A 21,239-nucleotide genomic window follows, 5' to 3' on the forward strand; every position below is an offset into this window, starting at 1 on the left:
GGACTGTTGTCTATGAAAAAGAGAAAAAAAAAAACATTGCCACAGACAGTTATAATAGAAAGTCATCCACAAAGTCCGACACAGCAACATTTCTAAAGAGCTCACCAACTAGCCGCCCACTGTCTCCTTGGCATTTTACAGTATTATATAACTTAGTGCTGGCAATGTAATATGAGGACAGAATGCTTTTATCCTTGGATTCCAAAGCTCCCACAATGTCTGGTATCTTTCCTAGTGACAGAAGTAATAGTTCTACAGCAGGATACCAAGAAGAGAAGGTCAGTAACAGTTCATAATTATTGTAATCCTTACACATTTGTGCAAATGACTTAAAAAGCAAAAAGAACAGTTAATCAGCAGGTTCAATTGGAGGATGCTAGATTACAACAATGAGTCTTCAGTTTTGGATTTAATGGATGAGACTGAAAGGCCACCTTTTTATTCCATGTTGCATATCAGTCCATAGCTTTAAGGTACTGTATTTGATAGCTCAGCCTTCTACTGTTTTATTAATCCATATCTCCACTTTAAAAAAAACCTCACTGTTCCATTTGAAGTAGTGCGGAGTGGTGCGGAGGTGTACAGCTGTGATTGGGTCCTAATTTGGGATGCCGAGGTGGTTTGTTGTGTGGTGGGTGCGGCAATGTGTTGTCAGTGCATGCTTCCTCTAATAGATGAGTATCTTGTGAAGATATTTTCTCTGTCTTGTGATAAGTTCAGATAGACACAGTATGTAATGCCTCAGTCATTTAAAGCTTTATATTGTATGTAAGAAGGAGGCGGCACTGTGGCGCAGTGGTAGAGCTGCTGCCTCACAGTTAGGAGACCCGGGTTCGCTTCCTGGGTCCTCCCTGCGTGGAGTTTGCATGTTCTCCTCGTGTCTGCGTGGGTTTCCTCTGGGTACTCCGGTTTTCTCCCACGGTCCAAAGACATGCAGGTTAGGTTCAGTGGTGACCCTAAATTGTCCCTAGTGTGTATGTGCGCATCCTGCGGTGGGCTGATGCCCTGCCTGGGGTTTGTTTCCTGCCTTGCGCCCTGTGTTGGCTGGGATTGGCTCCAGCAGACCCCCGTGACCCTGTAGGATACAGCGGGTTGGATAATGGATGGATGTACGAAGGATTTTGATATTAGTTCTAAACTGGAAGCCAGAGTAGAGACATGAGGGCAGGAGTTCCTTTCTAGTTTTTGTAATAATTCTTGGGCCAGGAGCTTGAATAAATAGAAAGCTACACATAGAACAGTTTGAACAGATCATTAACTCACTGTAGTAGTCAGTTATACCAGAAATAAATGTATGAAATGAACTTCTCAATATCTTCCATATTTAGAAACTGGCTTAATGTTTCCAATATTTTTAAACTTGGGTCTCCAGCTCTGTCTTTTAAAAACACACTATCTCCATATTTAACAAAAAGATAGGACCCACATCTCTTGCCACCTGTTCCCTATGGCATTGCCTGACGACTTAAGGTGTCACTTCACTTTGAAACTAAGTACTCTTCGGAAGAGGCAGACCAAAAAATACTGCTTTTGCTTCAAGTGACTACCGGATCAATGTTAGTTGTACGAGTAAGTTTATATTACAGCACTTGCCATCTAAATTTCATAATCATGTGCAGAGTTATTAATGAAAAGTATTTTTTTTCATCATATTATTTTAGTTGTCTCTTGCCGAGTTATGTTTTTTTTCTTTTTTTTTTTTTTCAGTAGGTGAAGTCACTCTGCCAACTAACCCCACTTCTCCATGTTTATACTGTAATTAAAGGACTAACTATTGCCTGTTACTTCCATTATTAATGTATTCATAAATTACAAAACCAGCTGGCCATAAAGGTCAAGCAATTAATTTCTACAGCACCATTCACAGAACACACAATGATTAGGAACTCTATTGTACTTTGTTGCTGTAAAATGTATTTTTGTACGTAAAGGGTGCTGTGGCTTTGTGGATCAGTCTTCACATAGCTAGACGTTGTGTGCTGCTACTGTGCAAATGCCAAAGACTGCCTTGCAGCTGATTTTATTTTTTTTGCAAGAAATCAAACAAATACAGACCACAGCTTTCTGTTTGCATACCCCTATTTTTTTTAAAGTGTTTTTTAACCGTAATAAAAAATGAATATCTGTTTCTGACAGCTTTGTAGTCTGAAACCAAGTGCCCTTGTATAATAATAATTCTTTGCATTTATATAGCGCTTTTCTCACTACTCAAAGCGCTCAGCAATTGCAGGTTAAGGGCCTTGCTGAAGGGCCCAACAGAGCAGAGTCCCTTTTGGCATTTACGGGATTCGAACCGGCAACCTTCCGATTGCCAGTGCATATCCCTAGCCTCAGAGCCACCACTCCATATAGAGTAGTAAAACCCTGAATAAGTGTCTCAATAGAAACCCTTACAATTCTGTGTCTGATGTTGCCTGGAGTCTTGGGGGCTGAAGCCTATCCTGGCAGCATTGGACAACTGTCTAACCCTGGAGAGTATTTCGGTCCATCACAAGACACTTTCATTTTTGAGTACCTGGAGAAAAAAACATGGAAAAATATGTAAACTCCACACTTTGAACCCAAGACTCTTGATTTGTGAAGCAACAGCAGTGTACACTGTGCCACCCTCCTGCCCAGTGAAAAGGGCTTTCAATTTTGTTTTAACATTAAGACAGTAGGTGTCCTAAGCTTTGACCAGCAGTGGGTGCTACTAGATGGGTCTTACAAGGGTCTGAGATTATTAGAAAAAATGACAAAGGGAAGCATTGCTAATAATGTAAAAATTTCTAAAGGCATTGGAGAAAAACATGGACTTCTGTTGTATTATTTATAGATTGATCCTGCCTAGTGTTGCAGTTAGTTTATGTCTTCAACTCTGGTCCTAGAGTGTTACTGTCGCTACAGGTTTTTATTCCAACTGTTTTCTTAATTAGTGACCAGTGTTTGCTGCTAATTAACTTCTTTCCTCTTCTTTTTAATTGCTTTATTTTTTTAAGATGCTGTCATTTGGATACAGTTTAAGGAACAAATGAAGCAATTCAATGAGACGAGAAGTGAGCCAACAGATGACCAGCTTATTCACGGCCTCAGCCACCAACAACAAATTTCTTGTTAATTAAACCCGTTGTCGCTGCTCTTATTCTGCCACAGCAAACATTTCCAAAACTGCTGATATTATTAAGAAAATGAAAAACATCAAATTTCTTTGCGGACCTGAGCAGATCAACATTCCTTAGACCTTCACCTTTCTTTAATTGCAAATGGACACAGGTTGCTGGCCATGTGTTGGCTCATTTTGTATGTCATTATTGTTTGGCTGCTAATTAAGGAAAAAAATAATTAATGGGGTCTGAGCCTTAAATAGCAGTCAAATAAAATTAAGGCAAAAGAGTAAATAAGCAGAAAAAACTGGTCACTAATTAAGAAAAGGGTTACAATGAAAACCAGCAGCCACAATAGCTCTCCAGTATCAGGGTTGGAGACCCCTGGCCTATCTGGATATTGCTTTCCCCTTTCTGTGATAGTTTAGGGTTGGAAGTGAAGGACTGCAACAGAGTTCGAGGTATAAGCTCCCAGTTCTTCTACACGTTATTTGGATCCTTGGAAGTAGAACTTTAGAAGGTTAGAAAAAATTTGGTGAGAAGCGGCCATTCAGCCCAATAAGCTTGCCAATCTTGTTTGCCTAATGCTTTAAAATTATCAGTAAAAGTCCCTGGTGTACCTCACAACTTGATCATCTATTCCATGTGTCTATGGTTCTCTGTGTGAAGAAAAACTTTCTAAGGTTTTTGCAAGATCCACCCTTAACATGTTTACACTGGTCTGAATCCATAGTATTAACTCCAAACATAATACAGTATTAAAAAATAATTCACCTCTCAATCTCCATTTGTGTCAACTGAAAAGCTTCAATTCCTTGAACCTTTGCTCCCATCTTATGCCTCACATCCCCAGAATCAGCCTGGTCCACGGTCTTCTGTACTTACTCCAGCGTTGTGGTGTCTTTATTTTGCACGTTGGGCTAGTCATTAGGGATCTCAAGGACGTTACATACAGTTGCTCAATCACAGACTCCCTTGACTTGTACTCTACACATTAAGCTTCATAATTTAGCATCCCATTAGCTTTCTTGATCATGTCTGTACACCATTTAGATGTTAAAAGTGATGCATCCACTATGGCTCCTAGCTCCATCTTGTAGTGTGTTTTCAAGTTTCAAACCTCCAATTGTATTCAGATCTAATATTTAACTTCCAACATGTAGTACTTTACATTTACTTACTTTAAACTTCACTCTCATAAATCTGCCCATGCCAGCATTCTGTGCAGATCCCTCTACAATGATTGGGATGACTCCGCATGAGCTGCCCTTTCACCTACTTTGGTATCATCCGCAAACTTAACAAGCTTCTTTTTTTTTATACCTTTATCCTGATTCTTTATGCGACCCTGGAACTGATCCCTGCAAAATACCAATTTTTACTTTTCTAATTCTGAAAATATTTGTCTCGCCTTAACTGATTTTTCCTGATGTTTCAACCAGTTTTACTAAAAAAACAAGTTTTACTAAAAACCTATCCACCCTTCCAAAGAGGTCCTCCACACATCACATGAGATCCTCAGTTCCTTGAGCAAACCAGAGTTTCAATCTTTCTCATGACTAACTCTTCTGATCATCCATCCATTTTCTGAACCCACTTCACCCTAAGCTGGGTCACTGGGAAGCTGGAGCCAGTCCCAGCAAGCTCAGGGTGCAAGGCACTATTACTACTTCTCTCTTCTTGGGGACTGGATTTGATGTGACCCATCAGGGCTCCTCACCCCTACATACTCATTTACATTTACATCATTTAGCAGACGCTCTTATCCAGAGCGACTTACAACAGTGCTTAGTAGTCTACGACTGTTCTTCAGTCTTTAAGGCTAGGATTAAATCTACTGTCATTAAACAAGTTACCGCTGACCAAGTTGTACACAAAACCATGCTAGAAGAAAATAGTAAGTTGTTAGTACAAAATTTTTTTTTGAGAAAAGGGTAGAAAAAAGTATGTAGCGAAATTACGGAAGGCATGTTTCACAACTAGAGTATGTACCTCCATATTTCTATTGAAGTTGAATTTTTCCACTTTATTGCCAGGCAACAAATGCATACAATTCTTACAATTTTCTGCATATCGATACCAATCATGAAGGAAATTACAGATCACAGAGAGACAGATACTGTACATTCCTTTATTGTCATTGCACAAAGTACAACAACGTTAATTGGCAATCTTATTGGCACATTCACACATTAAAAGAAGAACTATGTATGTATATGTACATATACATATATACACATACATGCATGTACACCCATTTAAACATAGCTAATAAGGTATTGCACCTCCGGTTATTGCATAAATAAAATTACCAATGAAATTTATACATGTTCTTGATGTTTAATTAGTATTATAGTGTTTTAGTGATAAAAAATCACCTTTGATCAAAACAGATTATTGGTTCTTTTTCTGTTGTTCAGTTCATGTATATCTCTGGGATAAAAACTGTTCTAAAATCTGTTAGTTCGTGCTATAATAGACCTACAGTGTCTGCCTGAGGGCAGCAATTCAAACAGATAATGTCCTTGGTCACATCATGTTGAACAAATACTTTGTGTTCTGAACTGCTTTATTATTTAACACTTTCCATATTTGGTAAGTAATACCTGAGTTTTAGTGCTTTATGGGATACTGATGTGAGCAGTCATTCTGTTTACGAGTGCCAGTATGTCCATTTTTTTTTTCTTCCATCATGATGGCTACTTGGAACAGGCAGATATCCAGACAGACCATAAAGGATTTGCTTCATTCACTCTCAGTTTGCTACCAATTAACTTGCGAAGTCTGAATGTTGGTCCTCAATATAAATTGCTATGACAAGCATGTTCTATGATTCCTTGGGTAAGGAAGACAGAAGTTTCAAGGTAAGGTTGTTATACTCACTAATCAATGGTGCTAGAGAGTGACAATATGTTGATTAGCATATCCATCCATCCATTTTCTGCTGCTTATCCAGGTCATGAGGGCAGCAGTCTAAGCAAAGATGCCCAGAACTCCCCTTTTCCCACCACCACCTCCTCCGGGGACATACCAAGGGTTTCCCAGGCCAGCTAAGAGACATAATCTCTGTATGGTGTCCTCGATCTTCCCCAAGGTCACCTCCCAAAACACCTCCACAGGGAGTTGTCCAGGATGCATCCTAATCAGATTCCCAGACCACCTCAACTGACTCACTTCAATGTGGAGAAGCAGTGGCTCCACTTTAAGCTTCTCGTGAATGTCTGTACTCTTCATACCCTATTTCCAAGGCTGAGCCCAGACTCTGCGAACGGAAACTCATTTCTGTCGCTTGTGTCTATGATGTAGTTCTTTCGGTCACTACCCACAGCTCATGGCCATAGGTGAGGTGATTAGCATATGTAAGTAACACTTTCACTTTACTCTGTATGCATGACCCTACAGTATATACAGCTATACATCTCAAGAGTTATCAGAGTCACCGTCCAGGTCTGCAAATGTTTGAATAACTCCAACTCTGGGACTGAGGCTCTGGAGAGTGTGCACTCTTGCATTGCACTTGTGTTCAGCTCTAGTTCCCAACTGGGACATAAAAGCTGCTTCTTGTGAGATCAGGACTGAGCTTGGAGATAGGAAGTGAGTCTGTGGCAGGGATTCAACTAGTGGATGGATGATAGCCACCCCAATAGATCTACCACTTGTACTGGGAGGCCCACTGGGTTAAAAAAGCTTTATTGTTTCCAACATTTTACCACCTTGGTGCTCATTTGGTTGTGGAGATGGCTTGCGAACACCAGCCTAGTATTCACTGTAGCTCTTTACTGAAAAGCAGTGGAACCTGAAAATTGCCAATGAAAACATAACCAATAAAATGCAAAACATCAAATAGATGCTGACAAATATGAAAAATGCGGAGTGGTGGCTCTGAGGCTAAGGATCTGCGCTGGTATCCTGAAGGTTGCTGGTTCGAATCCCCGTCACTGCCAAAAGAGACCCTACTCTGCTGGGCCCTTGAGCAAGACCCTTAACCTGTAATTGCTCCAGGGGCACTGTACAATGGCTGACCCTGCGCTCTAACCCCAAGGGGTATGCGAAAACTAACAAATTTCTAATACGAGAAATCGTATAAGACGAAATAAAGAACAAAAAAAAAAAAATATTACGGAGTGCATACTGCATGTTTTATTGTTATGCCAAATTTCAGAATTCGGTGCACTTTTACTTTGGCAAAATTACTATGTAATGACAGCTGATGAATAACAGCATTATAATGAACAGTAAAAAACCAATACGGGGCAAGCACCATTTTCTGTAATGGACTAGTGAAACATGCAGACCTCCTGTTCCATGCATTTTTCCATCTTTGTCGTTCTTGCATTCTGTATTATGCACATGGCACTCAGCAGATGGCGCTGGTCTTCTTCTTTTACTTCATCTTGGTGTTCCTCATCATGTCATTGGCATCTGCAAAAGACTTGATGCTAAGCATCTGGCATCTGTCTTGTGCTCAGTTTTGGCAGAATAGACCCCAGCTCCCAATGATCTTGTCATGGAAAAAAATGTTTCATAAAATGAATGGCTGATTAAACTGCGAAGATACACTTTGGTAGGAATTGCTCAGTTGCTGTATATCTACACAAAATGTACCAATTAAATATGTAGGAGTTTTGTATATTTGGGTGAACTGGACACAATGAACCCAGAAGAACTGAAGGATGGGCAAGTATTATTTTCAGCGACAGGAAAAATTATGAAAAAAATATGGGGAAAGTAAAATGTCACTGAAGACTTTAAATGAGTAAAGGTCTAGTAGAAAGAAGCAGATAACTCACTAAGGCCACTGAGCAAACAACAATTTTGGGGAGTACAGATGAGGTAAGAGAAAAAGTTAAATGATACTGGGTTCAACAGATATTAGCTAGTGATGTTCCTCAGTGTTTGACCTGTCTGCTGTATTTACTACTATCACTAGCCCTGTGTAGATCTGGAAAGAACAGCTTGTTCTCGTATCTTTTACAGGAGTTTGTTCATGCAGTGATGATGTCACTACTAGGTGCAGAATTAAGAAGACTTGTTTCTAAATACTAAATAACTATTATTTTATCACTAGTAAATGACGCAGACCTCTTATCCCATGTATTCCTCATTCTTTATTGTTCTTGCATTCTGTATCCCATACATGACCCTCAACAGATGGTGCTTGTCTTCTTCATTTTCTTCATCTTCCTATTATGGTGTCCTCATCACGTCATTGGCATCTGCAACATGCTTAATGCTTGTTGTTGCGACCAGATGTCGCTGGTCTTTTTTTTCTTTTTGCCATGTCACTTCATTTGCCGATCACTTTGCTGAAGAAATCTACGAAGTGCAGGTCAGTCTGATGAGGTTGCTGCTACCACAAACTTGTTGAATTATAAGTAGGTATTCAGGTTGTAAGCTCTAGATCAAGACCAAGATCAAGGTTCTAGCCACAGTAGTTTGCGTGTAAACATGTGATAGATGGACAGATCATAACATTTCATATTGTAGATGCCATAATGGATGGACAGGGAATCTCATCTGGGATGAAGATAAACATTTTACCCGGCTAGAAGGCATTAACAGAAGGACAGCATTAATGAAGATATGCAATTCTAATCTCAGTCGGGAACAAAGGCTAATGGAGGGATTGGGGGAGTCTGTCTACCAAAGACAATTCATTCCTTAGTATGATAGGTGGAAGTGATTCTCTGGCATGGGCCCAGATTGGACACCAGCCGGGTTGCGTGGGAGCTGTAGTTCTCAAGAGCAGCTCTGTTGGGTTCCCTTGATCTGCCAGATTGCGCTACCTGCACAAGACCTGCCTGTTTTGGAAAGCTACCTCATGACCCGGGTATGCTTCTTCTATATAATGGTATGGCACTGGAAATATTCCTGGATCCAACATAACTCAACATGACTCAAGAGTCAGGAGGAGGTGGACGACCTTCCCCTGGAAGATTAGAAGGAGATGGAAAGGTACTGAGCATTGATTGTATTTGTGTTTTGTGGCTGTGCCTAGGAAGAGGGTAGTGTCTTTCTAACAAAAGAACTTTTATTTAAAATTGGAACTGTGTCAGATCTGATTGAGTCTGGGATTTGGGCCCTCTTCTGGTCACTATATATATATATACATATATACACAATAGAGAGAGAGAGAGACTAGTTGTGCTACGTTTAAGGTAGGTTGATATCTAAGTAATCAATGTAGAACTCAGTGTTAACATTGTAACGCATTTGTCTTTGTTATATGCCATTTGGTATTAGATTCGTAATAGAGTGTTAATGTTTGTGATGGTGCATGAATTGTAATGAATAATGCAATGATTTTATTACTAAAAATGTCTGTGATGAGCCGTCTCAGAAACAGCCTTTTATTAAGGTGGACAGATAAACAATTGGGCACCATTGAGAGTTAAATATTACAGTTAAGGTTAAAAAGTGTTACACCCTGCCTGTGACTTACACAAGGGAGTGTTCAGTGACATAAAGCCTGCAGCTCTCCTGATTTTAAAGTGTCTTAACTTTTTCAGCAATATGATGTACAATTAAGTTCCAACACAATTAGTCACTGGTTTGTCATCAGCAAGGATTAGACGTACATGGTAAGTAAGGGATTGGCTCCAGCTTCCCTGCATCCCTGCTCTGAACTTGAACTGTACTTATTGCTAAGCAACATTGTTTCCAGGAATTTCTCTGGGTGTTACACCACCCATACACGTAACAAGGTAAATACAGATAAATACAGATAAACAACACGTTATACAATACATGACACCATCACAACATTATATAGTGTAGTAGTGAAAAATATACAATTGCTCAAAACACAAGTATATGCAAAATGTAGAAATATAGAATTAAACTTCCACGATGTAATATATTAAGTCCTATACAACACGAACATAATTTATATTGAATGAAGGAGTACAGAAATGAGTAAAGAGGAAGATGAAGCAGAGACTGTCTAACTAGATTGACTGCAGTAGGAAAAACAACTCTTTCTATGTCTAGTAGGTCTTGCCATTAGTGGACGATAACTGAAAAAAATGGTAGCCCAGGTGAGTGTAGTCTTTGATTATATTTCCAGCACGTTTCTTAACCCGTGATACATACAGGACCTCACTGGAGTCCAGTTTCAGACTTAGTCTTTTTTTGCTTTTCCAATTACATGCTGCCCCTGCAGTTTATGTTTAAGCTGAGGAGATGCATTAACATACCAGACTGTTACGGGGAAAGCGAGGATGCTTTCAATGATGGCTCGATAAAACTGTATCAGAACTGATTAGCACAGGTTACACTTTTTGAGTTGGCAGAGGAAAAACCATACATTATTGATAAGACCAGTTATACTTTCATCCCAGTTTATTATGTCAGGTATATACAGTACGGGTTTAGAAAATGGATGGATGGATGATGGTAAGCTCTGTGCAGCCTTCAGACTTTAATAGGGATAAGGTTTCACAGAAATTAATTACAGATTTATAAATACTGCTTTGTTTATGTTGTTTTGTTTCCATCATTTATGTTTGAGTAATAACTTTATAAACATTTATCAAACTATGTAAATTAATGACATTTATTATTATATGCACTGCCCCATTAATGTTGTTTCTTCTTCCATCATCTATCTCTCTTTGAGTAACATCTTGAATGTTAAAATTATACTGAAAAAATGTTTACAAGGGGATGTTTACTTTGGGCGGCACGGTGGCGCAGTGGGTAGCGCTGCTGCCTCGCAGTTGGGAGACCTGGGGACCTGGGTTCGCTTCCCAGGTCCTCCCTGCGTGGAGTTTGCATGTTCTCCCCGTGTCTGCGTGGGTTTCCTCCGGCGCTCCGGTTTCCTCCCACAGTCCAAAGACATGCAGGTTAGGTGGATTGGCGATTCTAAATTGGCCCTAGTGTGTGCTTGGTGTGTGTGTGGGTGTGTTTGTGTGTGTCCTGCGGTGGGTTGGCACCCTGCCCAGGATTGGTTCCTGCCTTGTGCCCTGTGTTGGCTGTGATTGGCTCCAGCAGACCCCCGTGACCCTGTGTTTGGATTCAGCGGGTTGGAAAATGGATGGATGGATGTATGTTTACTTTATGCATCCAATTTAAGTTTGCTTGCTTAACATAATGTTAAAAAAAATCATGCTTGCTAGCATTAATTTGCTTTCTCTATAGTTATACAGACAAAAATTTCTCAGATGTTCCATTAACACAATTAGTTGATGTTGAAACAAGACCATTAAATATTTTGTATTAACAGAATAGTAATCAACCTCAGAGACTGTTGTAATTACTCACCTATTTTATGTTAACCTCACTCAAAATGAACACTTTTTAAATCCGTAAAACCTAATATTCCAGTTTCCCAGATACATAGTTGAATGAAGATGACATAATTTTAAATAAATGTGTTTTATGTAGAAGACTTTCCTATTTTTGTCTTTAGTTGGATTGTGGTCCAAATGACAACAACGAACTACTGTACAGTTGTAAAGAAAGAATGACTTTTCGGGAATTGTTCTTTTTTTCCCGAATGTCGTCAGTTTTGTGTGGTTGCTGAAGTTAATTTATGACACCTTTCTGATACACCGGTAAACCTGTCACATACCTTACATCACAAAAGTAACTTTTCTTTGCTTCCAATACAAATTGTGATTAACATTTAAGATTTCTCATCAAACAGAGTAATATGATGTGGGTTTGGATGGTGAAATACGAGTGACTTTGAAGAAAGAAACTGTTTTCCTGCTACGATGTAATCTGTATATAAATTTTGAATAGTAATTTTTTGTTCAGGTTTGAATTTTGAAATTGAATATATTTAAAAATGTGTGTTTTGTTATTCTTTGTGGTTAGTGTTGGCATATTATAAATGGGTAACTGAACTCTTGAATGTTTTTTGGTACTACTGAATGAATCTATGAGAGTGAATTAACCATTTTTATCATGTTAAAATAAAAGACCTTAAATATATTTAGTAATAGGGTTTACTTAATTATTTAGGTGGAAAAACGTGACATTAAATTAATTCGATCTCAAAGTGTATGCTTTTTGAGTGACTTGCAGTTACTTAACAAACTGTAGTAAACTTCACGCAAATTTTGATGGGTGGATTTCACTAAACATCAACTGGCAATACAACACAGTTATAAATTTGTGGGTTTACATGAAAAACATTCGTGCAACCACCTACCTTAAAAAAAAGTAATTAATTTCAAAAAGCCATTTTTTCCAGAGGATGCAATTCAATCTTTCCGGTTTCTTTGTGTCATATGAAACGGGAGCAGCCAGGAATTAGTTTCAGGGGAGGATGAGAAAGTACATGAATCATAATGTTGCTAAGATCAGGCATATGGATTTCTTATAAAACATATTTTCGAGGTGTTTAAAAACAAAATCTCCCCGACTATGCCTATGAAAATGTTATAGTGAAGCAGTTTGCTCTTCTCGGGCGCAACTAACCTGGCCAAATGAACTCTACACTACTCGGGGGATTTTCATAAAGTCATTGCCTAATCGATTGCATAATTACCACAATCTTTCAGAGTTACCACACCACGACTCCGATCTAGGGGTTTAAATGTCTTAGTTTAACCCTTAGAGGAAAGCGGTCGCCGCTCGCGGTTACGCTCGTGACGCAGCATGCACGTCGATGGCAAGCGACGCTGGTTTCCCAATATCCTTTGCGCAGGCTGTCACAAAATGGCTGCAGAGAAAGATAGCAAGTCGGTAAGCGGCATGGAGGAGAATAAGGAAAACCAGAAACCTGACGAAGGCCTGAGTTTAGAGAGTATCCTTTTTGAATTGAGGGGTTGAGTTACTGCCGGGATGTAGGGGAAAGAGGGCAAAAAGGTTAACGACAGTGGTCCTGGACCCCACTCTGTTTAAGGGGTACGTGGCACTGGAGGGGAAAATGAAAGGTGGCCCATTAACGGTTAAGAACGAATAAGAGAGGTGTATGTTAGTAGGTTTTCGTACTACAGCATTGGTTTAATTAAATATTTGGCGTATTTGTTATGAGGTTAAGAAAATGTTAGAGTCCTTGGTTCTGTGCGTTTGGAAACACTTGTGTATTGTACACTGCTGCCACGGGCTTAATGAATGAAATTATTTTGGACAAGCTTAAAGAGGGATATGGCGAAGGTGAGCGGATAGTGTGGGCAATTCCAAAAAGAAAAGTGTCTTCTGAAAATCTGTAACCCGTACTTGGAATACTGAATTCAGGACTTGAATCGGGCACTAATAATTCGGCTTAAAGAATAAACACCGAAGTGCAATAAAGAACAAATAAGTGTATGATTTAATAAATTACAGTTTACCTCCAGTCAGCATACTTTCTAATAATTTGTCTCTATGATAGAGCCACACACATAACAATAGTATGTGAATGTGAATTTCCCCTTGGGATTAATAAAGTATCTATCTAGTAATATAAAGGGTACAGAAAACACGGGCAAATTATTACGTGTACGTCTGTTTATTATCTAATCAGCCGATTATGTGGCAGCAATGCATAAAATTCTGTAGCTATGGGTCAGGAGATTCAGTTAATGTTCAAACACCAGAACTGTGAAAATGTGATTTGATTGTTGGTGCTAGATGGGCTGGTTTCAGTATTTCTGTAACTGCTGGGAGTTTCACACACAGGAGATTACTCGGAGTGCTTCATAACACACAAAAAACATCCAGTGAGCTACAGCTTTGCAGATGGAAATACCATGTTGATGGGAGAGGTGAAATTGTTTGAGCTGACAGGAAAGCTACAATAAGTTTCAATAACTACTGCTTTTGTGAGTAGAAAACATCTCTGAATGCCCAACATGTCAAACCTTGAGGCGGATGGGCTGCAACAGCAGAAGACCATGTTGGGTTTCACTTCTGTCAGCCAAGAACAGAAAGCCGTGGCTGCAGTGGACACAGGCGTCAAAAATGAACAGTATCTTGAATCTTGATTTTTCTCGGGGCACACAGAATTTGGCACCAACAGCATGAATCGGTGTATCCAACCTGCCTTTTTTTCAGCATTTCAGGCTGGTGGCAGTGTTACTGTGTGAAGAATGTACTACCCATGATGGCTACTTTCAGCATGATAATGCACCGTGTCACAAAGAAAAAGTCATTTTAGATTGGTTTTGTGAACATGACGATAAATGCAGTGTCCTTCAATGGCATTCTCAGTCACCGGATCTGAACACCTTTGGGATGTGGTAGAATGGGAGATTTGCACTATGAATGTGCAGCTGACAAATTTGTAAAATTTGCATGATGCAGTCGTGTCAACATGGATCAGAAGCTCAAAGCAATATTTTCAACATTTTGTGGAATCCGTGCCATTATGAATCAAGGGGCTGTTCTGAGAGAAAAAGGAGACCCAACCTGGTATTAGTAGTGTATTGGTCACAAGAATTCTCTCAATGAGTGTGTGCCACATCACCACAACTTATACAGATGCAGTAATTGGTAATATAGTGCACATTAAAATAGGAAAAAGTATTGTGGCTATATGTAAAATTGTACTGGTACTTCATATATGTTTGTAAGTAAAACTGGATGGATGGATGGATGGGTGCTGGTACTTGAAAATCTCATAATGTCATGCGATTTTAAAAATTATGAATGCATAAAGTGACTGCAGGAGGAAAGAAAATATTAACATACTTGATGGTCCAAAGGTTATTTAAAATTTGGACTTAGGTGTTGCGTGTTAATGGAGTTGAAATGTCAGTATTAAATTACAGCTAATAAATTATGAGAGTTCACTTCTGGATTGAACATAATTATTAAAATTCCTGAAAGAACAAACGGGAACTTTGACTCCCAAATTTGAATAGGCATTCACTTTGCATTGTGTATGTGATGTTGTAATAATTCTGATGTACAAAAGGGAATTGTTGGTGTCAAGAGTTTAGTACATGAGTACCAGGAATTTGCGTACTCATTCCAGAGCTATTCATAAATTAGTGATATAGTGTCTGACCACTTAATATTGTCTATGTTGGGACATTAGCAGAACAGTTTTGAATTACTTGGCATCTGTTAAATCTCTATAATTTTATCAGAGGTGGACTTTATCTAACCACATTACAAAGAAAAGATCATACAGGACGGGGACATTTTGAAGGGGTGTAAAAAATGAATGAAAAAAAAAGCTTAAGTATATATTTCTGAAAAGTACATAAAAAAACAATGGGTCTTAAAAATCATATCAGAGAAATGGCGTCTGTCATCGGCAATACATTGCTAAAGACGTTCCCAGAAGTCCTCCATCACTCTCCAGGTCACCTCAGGCGGAATGGCATTGATTTCCTGTCTGATCCTTTCCTTCAAATCCTCAAGAGATCGAGGATGACGTTTGAAAACCTTTTCCTTTAGGTATCCCCAAAGGAAAAAGTCACATGGTTTTAAATCTGGTGACTGCGCCGACCACCCCATCTCTCCTCTTAAAGAGATCAAATACCCAAGGAACATTTCCCTCAGCACTCTGAATGAACATTGAGCTGTGGCTCCATCCTGTTGAAACCACACACGTTCTGTCCGAGGTCTTCCAGGTGATTTTCTTTTCAGTGTGGACCCAGTTGCCCAAAGTTTAGAAATCCATAGCAAAATCATTTTCCGATCTGGTACAGAAACGTTTCGGCTGAGCGCGAAGTGTGTATGGAACACTCTCTACGTTGCTATCACAGAACAGTTGTTCTCATAATATGCTTGAACAACAAAGCCACGATGTTCACTGATCCAACTTATGATGGGTACTAAAAACGGTAAAGCCTAACCTACGGAATAAGACCCACCCCTCCTCTCTACCCCCCCTACAATCTGCACATTCTCCCTCGAAATGTGGGAGATCTTAATACCCCACCCTGTACTTCCTAGGAAAATTGGAATAGTTATAAATGTTGGTGCTCTTGTGCATATTAAACAAAAATTACGTGAATTAGTGAAAGAGCAGATCTTGATATGCTACTGACTTGGTCAGCTTAGCTAATCTATTAAAACAGGCTGACTTTAAAAAGCCTTTCAACCTGATGAAGACAGGCATTACTTCTTAGCATTTAGTATAATTCTTAAAGCTTGACTTTTCTTGTTGCTAAAGTAGTATATCTGAAACTTTTTCCAAAGGTTTAGTAATTGCTTGTGCTAATTAATTTGGAGATGTGTCATGCTGTATTGGCTTTTGTTAAATCGGTAACACAGTTTTTGTATCGAATTATGGGGAAATAATTTGAACTGATTCTGGAGATGAGGTATGGAGGATGCAGTTATATAGATAGAAAGAGCCATTATGAGAGCGAGCAAGCAAGCAGAGTGCTGGAAAGCATGTGGTAGGGAGAGGGAAAATGAGTTGGTTTTAGTTGGTAGAGTGAACAGGGCTGTGCTTTTTGGATGTTGACATGAGCTTGGCTTTGGTCTAGAGGCCAGTCTTCTAACAGATAGCAGAAGATCATTGATTAATTGGCTGAACATTTCCTAAGCATGCTTCTACAGTTTTGCAGATAATCAAGGAGTCCCAGCAGCAACATGGTCTTCGCCATGGAGATTTTCAGAGATATAGGTATGTATGCACTGATGGCATTATTGGCTGTTTTCTGGTGAAGTCAATGACCACCAATATCCTTAACAGTGATTGCCCTTTTGATTTTAGGGGCTATTGTTCCAGACGTCTCCGGCGACTTCGCAAGACCTTGGGTTTCAAGATGGGAAACCGTTACAAATTCACTGGCAAGAAAATAACTGTTGAGATGCTGACTGATAACAGGTACTCTTTCATTCCGGAATTGAATAATGTTGTACTGAAAAAAGATATGCATCTTTTTAATGTAATAGAACAATAATTATAGCATTAGTCTATCACAATCTGAATGTTTATTCTAAAGGAACATTAATGAATTATTGCCATTTTTTGAAATATTTTTGACTTATCCTGTGAGACAATTAGACATTTTCTACTTTCCCACAGTTCCTTAGAATCATTGAAGGGTAGATTCTTTAAATGTTTTTATATATTATGGGAATGCTGTCTTAGTTCGCATCAAGACTAACCAGTGTAGCCTTCACAGCTGTTCCCCAATTATGGGGAAGAAAGTATGTAAATGATTGTAATGTTATACTGTTTTTGTAAGTTGCAAACTTGGATTATGGCTTTTCCTAGGCAATATAGAAATGGTGTAATTTGAAGCGATTTCAAATTGGCTAACAATCAAGTTTATTTGCTGTGTTAACTGTATTGAATGTCAGCTTAACATAGGCGTCATCATTGACAATCACAGGATGTATGGTAAGGTAGTGACTTTTATTGACATTGGAAATTGGTCATGTTCTTTCTGTATTTCATAATTTAACACTTGAGTTACCATACATTTTGTAGCTTTGGAAGAGAACATTGTATACTTATAAGGTATTTAAAGAAGTGGGATGTTCATTCAGGTTCAGGGGTTAGTGAGGCATCTACATCTCTCTAAGGGTTTTGTACAGTAATATATTTTAAAAAGCTTTGCTATATTGACACTAGCCCAGATGAAGTGTTATGAACCCATATGTCAAGATGAGCGAATATCTCCTTTAAGCACATTTTGGTTAGATAACGTTCGAACACTGCATGAATTTTAATGGGTGACCTGATAGATTTGTGCGTAATGTTTATTACTTAAACTATCTGGTGCAGCTTCCATGCCTAAAACTTCAACAATAAAGAAATATTATAGTACATAGCGCAACTGTGTGATTTTATAAAAAGAACAATATTGTGATCTGTGTTCTGGAAGTCTCATGATTCACTAAACTTAAGCGGTCTCTTCTGTAAGTTTAATATCAGTATGCCTGTCACAATTGTACCTGAATATTTAAAAAATGTTTTTTTTTTTCTGTACTTTTTTTTTTTTTTTTTTTACACAAAAGATACAGCTGTTTTAAAGAATTCTATCCATCCATCCATCCATTGTCTCCCGCTTATCCAAGGTTGGGTCGCGGGGGCAGCAGCTTGAGTAGAGATGCCCAGACTTCCCTCTCCCCGGCCACTTCTTCTAGCTCTTCCGGGAGAATCCCAAGGCGTTCCCAGGCCAGCCGGGAGACATAGTTCCTCCAGCATATCCTGGGTCTCCCCCAGGGCCTCCTCCCAGTTGGACGTGCCCGGAACACCTCATCAGGGAGGCGTCCAGGAGGCATCCTGATCAGATGCCGAGCCACCTCATCTGACTCCTCTCGATGCGGAGGAGCAGCGGCTCTACTCTGAGCCCCTCCCAGATGACTGAGCTTCTCACCCTATCTTTAAGGGAAAGCCCAGACACCCTGCGGAGGAAACTCATTTCAGCTGCTTGTATTCGCGATCTCGTTCTTTCGGTCACTACCCATAGCTCATGACTATAGGTGAGGGTAGGAACATAGATCGACTGGTAAATTGAGAGTTTCGCCTTGCGGCTCAGCTCCTTTTTCACCACGACAGACCGATGCAGCGCCCGCATTACTGTGGATGCCGCACCGATCCGCCTGTCGATCTCACGCTCCATTCTTCCTTCAGTCGTGAACAAGACCCCGAGATACTTGAACTCCTCCACTTGGGGCAGGATCTCGCTACCAACCCTGAGAGGGCACTCCACCCTTTTCCGGCTGAGGACCATGGTCTCGGATTTGGAGGTGCTGATTCTCATCCCAGCCGCTTCACACTCGGCTGCGAACCGATCCAGAGAGAGCTGAAGATCACGGCCTGATGAAGCAAACAGGACAACATCATCTGCAAAAAGCAGTGACCAAATCCTGAGCCCACCAAACCGGACCCTTTCAACGCCCTGGCTGCGCCTAGAAATTCTGTCCATAAAAGTTATGAACAGAATCGGTGACAAAGGGCAGCCCTGGCGGAGTCCAACTCTCAATGGAAACGGGATCGACTTACTGCCGGCAATGCGGACCAAGCTCTGGCACCAATCGTACAGGGACCGAACAGCCCTTATCAGGGGGGCCGGTACCCCATACTCTCGGAGTACCCCCCACAGGATTCCCCGAGGGACACGGTCAAACGCCTTTTCCAAGTCCACAAAACACATGTAGACTGGTTGGGCAAACTCCCATGCACCCTCCAGGACCCTGCTAAGGGTGTAGAGCTGGTCCACTGTTCCGCGACCAGGACGAAAACCACACTGTTCCTCCTGAATCTGAGGCTCGACTATCCGACGGACCCTCCTCTCCAGGACCCCTGAATAGACTTTTCCAGGGAGGCTGAGGAGTGTGATCCCTCTGTAGTTGGAACACACCCTCCGATCCCCCTTCTTAAAGAGGGGGACCACCACCCCGGTCTGCCAATCCAGAGGCACTGTCCCTGATGTCCATGCGATGTTGCAGAGGCGTGTCAACCAAGACAGTCCTACAACATCCAGAGCCTTGAGGAACTCCGGGCGTATCTCATCCACCCCCGGGGCCCTGCCACCAAGGAGTTTTTTGACCACCTCGGTGACCTCAGTCCCAGAGATGGGGGAGCTCACCTCTGAGTCCCCAGGCTCTGCTTCCTCATTAGAAGGCATGTTATTGGGATTGAGGAGGTCTTCGAAGTACTCCTCCCACCGACCCACAACGTCCCGAGTCGAGGTCAGCAGCGCACCATCCCCACCATATACAGTGTTGACACTGCACTGCTTCCCCTTCCTGAGACGGTGGACCAGAATCTCCTCGAAGCCGTCTGAAAGTCGTTCTCCATGGCCTCCCCAAACTCCTCCCACGCCCGAGTTTTTGCCTCAGCAATCACCAAAGCCGCATTCCGCTTGGCCTGCCGGTACCTATCAGCTGCCTCCAGGGTCCCACAGGACAAAAGGGACCGGTAGGACTCCTTCTTCAGCTTGACGGCATCCTTCACCACCGGTGTCCACCAACGGGTTCGGGGATTGCCGCCACGACTGGCACCGACCACCTTACGGCCACAGCTCCGGTCAGCTGCCTCAACAATAGAGGCACGGAACATGGCCCATTCGGACTCAATGTCCCCCACCTCCCTCGGGATGTGGTCGAAGTTCTGCCGGAGGTGGGAGTTGAAGCTACTTCTGACGGGGCTCTGCCAGACTTTCCCAGCAGACCCTCACAACACGTTTGGGCCTACCACGCCTGACCGGCATCCTCCCCCACCATCGAAGCCAACTCACCACCAGGTGGTGATCAGTTGACAACTCCGCCCCTCTCTTCACCCGAGTGTCCAAGACATGTGGCCGCAAGTCTGACAACACGACCACAAAATCGATCATCGAACTGAGGCCTAGGGTGTCTTGGTGCCAAGTGCACATATGAACACCCCAATGCTTGAACATGGTGTTCGTTATGGACAATCCGTGACGAGCACAGAAGTCCAATAACAAAACACCACTCGGGTTCAGATCGGGGGGGCCATTCCTCCCAATCACGCCCTTCCAGGTCTCACTGTCATTGCCCACGTGAGCATTGAAGTCTCCCAGCAGAACGAGGGAGTCCCCAGAAGGTATGCCCTCTAGCACCCCCTCCAGGGACTCCAAAAAGGGTGGGTACTCCGAACTGCTGTTCGGTGCATACGCACAAACAACAGTTAGGACCCCGTCCCCCCACCCAAAGGCGAAGGGAGGCTACCCTCTCGTCCACCGGGGTAAACCCCAATGTACAGGCTCCAAGTCGGGGGGCAATAAGTATACCCACACCCGCTCGGCGCCTCTCACCGGGGGCAACTCCAGAGTGGTACAGAGTCCAGCCCCTCTCAAGGAGATTGGTTCCAGAGTCCAAGCTGTGCGTCGAGGCGAGTCCGACTATATCTAGCCGGAACCTCTCAACTTCGCGCACTAGCTCAGGCTCCTTCCCCTTCAGAGAGGTGACATTCCACGTCCCAAGAGCCAGCTTCTGTAGCCGAGGATCGGACCGCCAAGGTACTCGCCTTCGGCCACCACCCAACTCACACTGCACCCGACCTCCTTGGTCCCTCCCATAGGTGGTGAGCCCATGGGAAGGGGGACCCACGTTGCCTCTTCGGGCTGTGCCTGGCCGAGCCCCATGGGTGCAGGCCCAGCCACCAGGCGCTCGCCATCGAGCCCCACCTCCAGGCCTGGCTCCAGAGTGGGGCCCCGGTGACCCGCGTCCGGGCAAGGGAAAACACAGTCCAAAATTGTTTTTCATCATAGGAGGTTTGTTTAACCGCTCTTTGTCTCATCCCTCACCTAGGACCAGTTTGCCTTGGGTGGCCCTACCTGGGGC

At 41.8% G+C, this 21,239-nt stretch overlaps 1 protein-coding gene across 1 annotated transcript in view; it reads left to right on the forward strand.

Moving 5' to 3' along the window:
- Positions 1–12,702: 12,702 nt before the first annotated feature.
- srp68 (signal recognition particle 68) overlaps positions 12,703–21,239 on the forward strand; it is a 28,433-nt gene continuing 19,896 nt past the window's right edge. Inside the window, exons 1-3 of the mRNA XM_028818962.2 lie at positions 12,703–12,837; positions 16,533–16,599; positions 16,690–16,803. Coding sequence (XP_028674795.2) covers positions 12,750–12,837; positions 16,533–16,599; positions 16,690–16,803 — 269 coding nt within the window. The 5' untranslated portion in view covers positions 12,703–12,749. The remainder of the gene's footprint in view (positions 12,838–16,532; positions 16,600–16,689; positions 16,804–21,239) is intronic.

The sequence above is a fragment of the Erpetoichthys calabaricus genome, chromosome 14 (assembly GCF_900747795.2).
Source record: "Erpetoichthys calabaricus chromosome 14, fErpCal1.3, whole genome shotgun sequence".
NCBI lineage: Eukaryota > Metazoa > Chordata > Cladistia > Polypteriformes > Polypteridae > Erpetoichthys > Erpetoichthys calabaricus.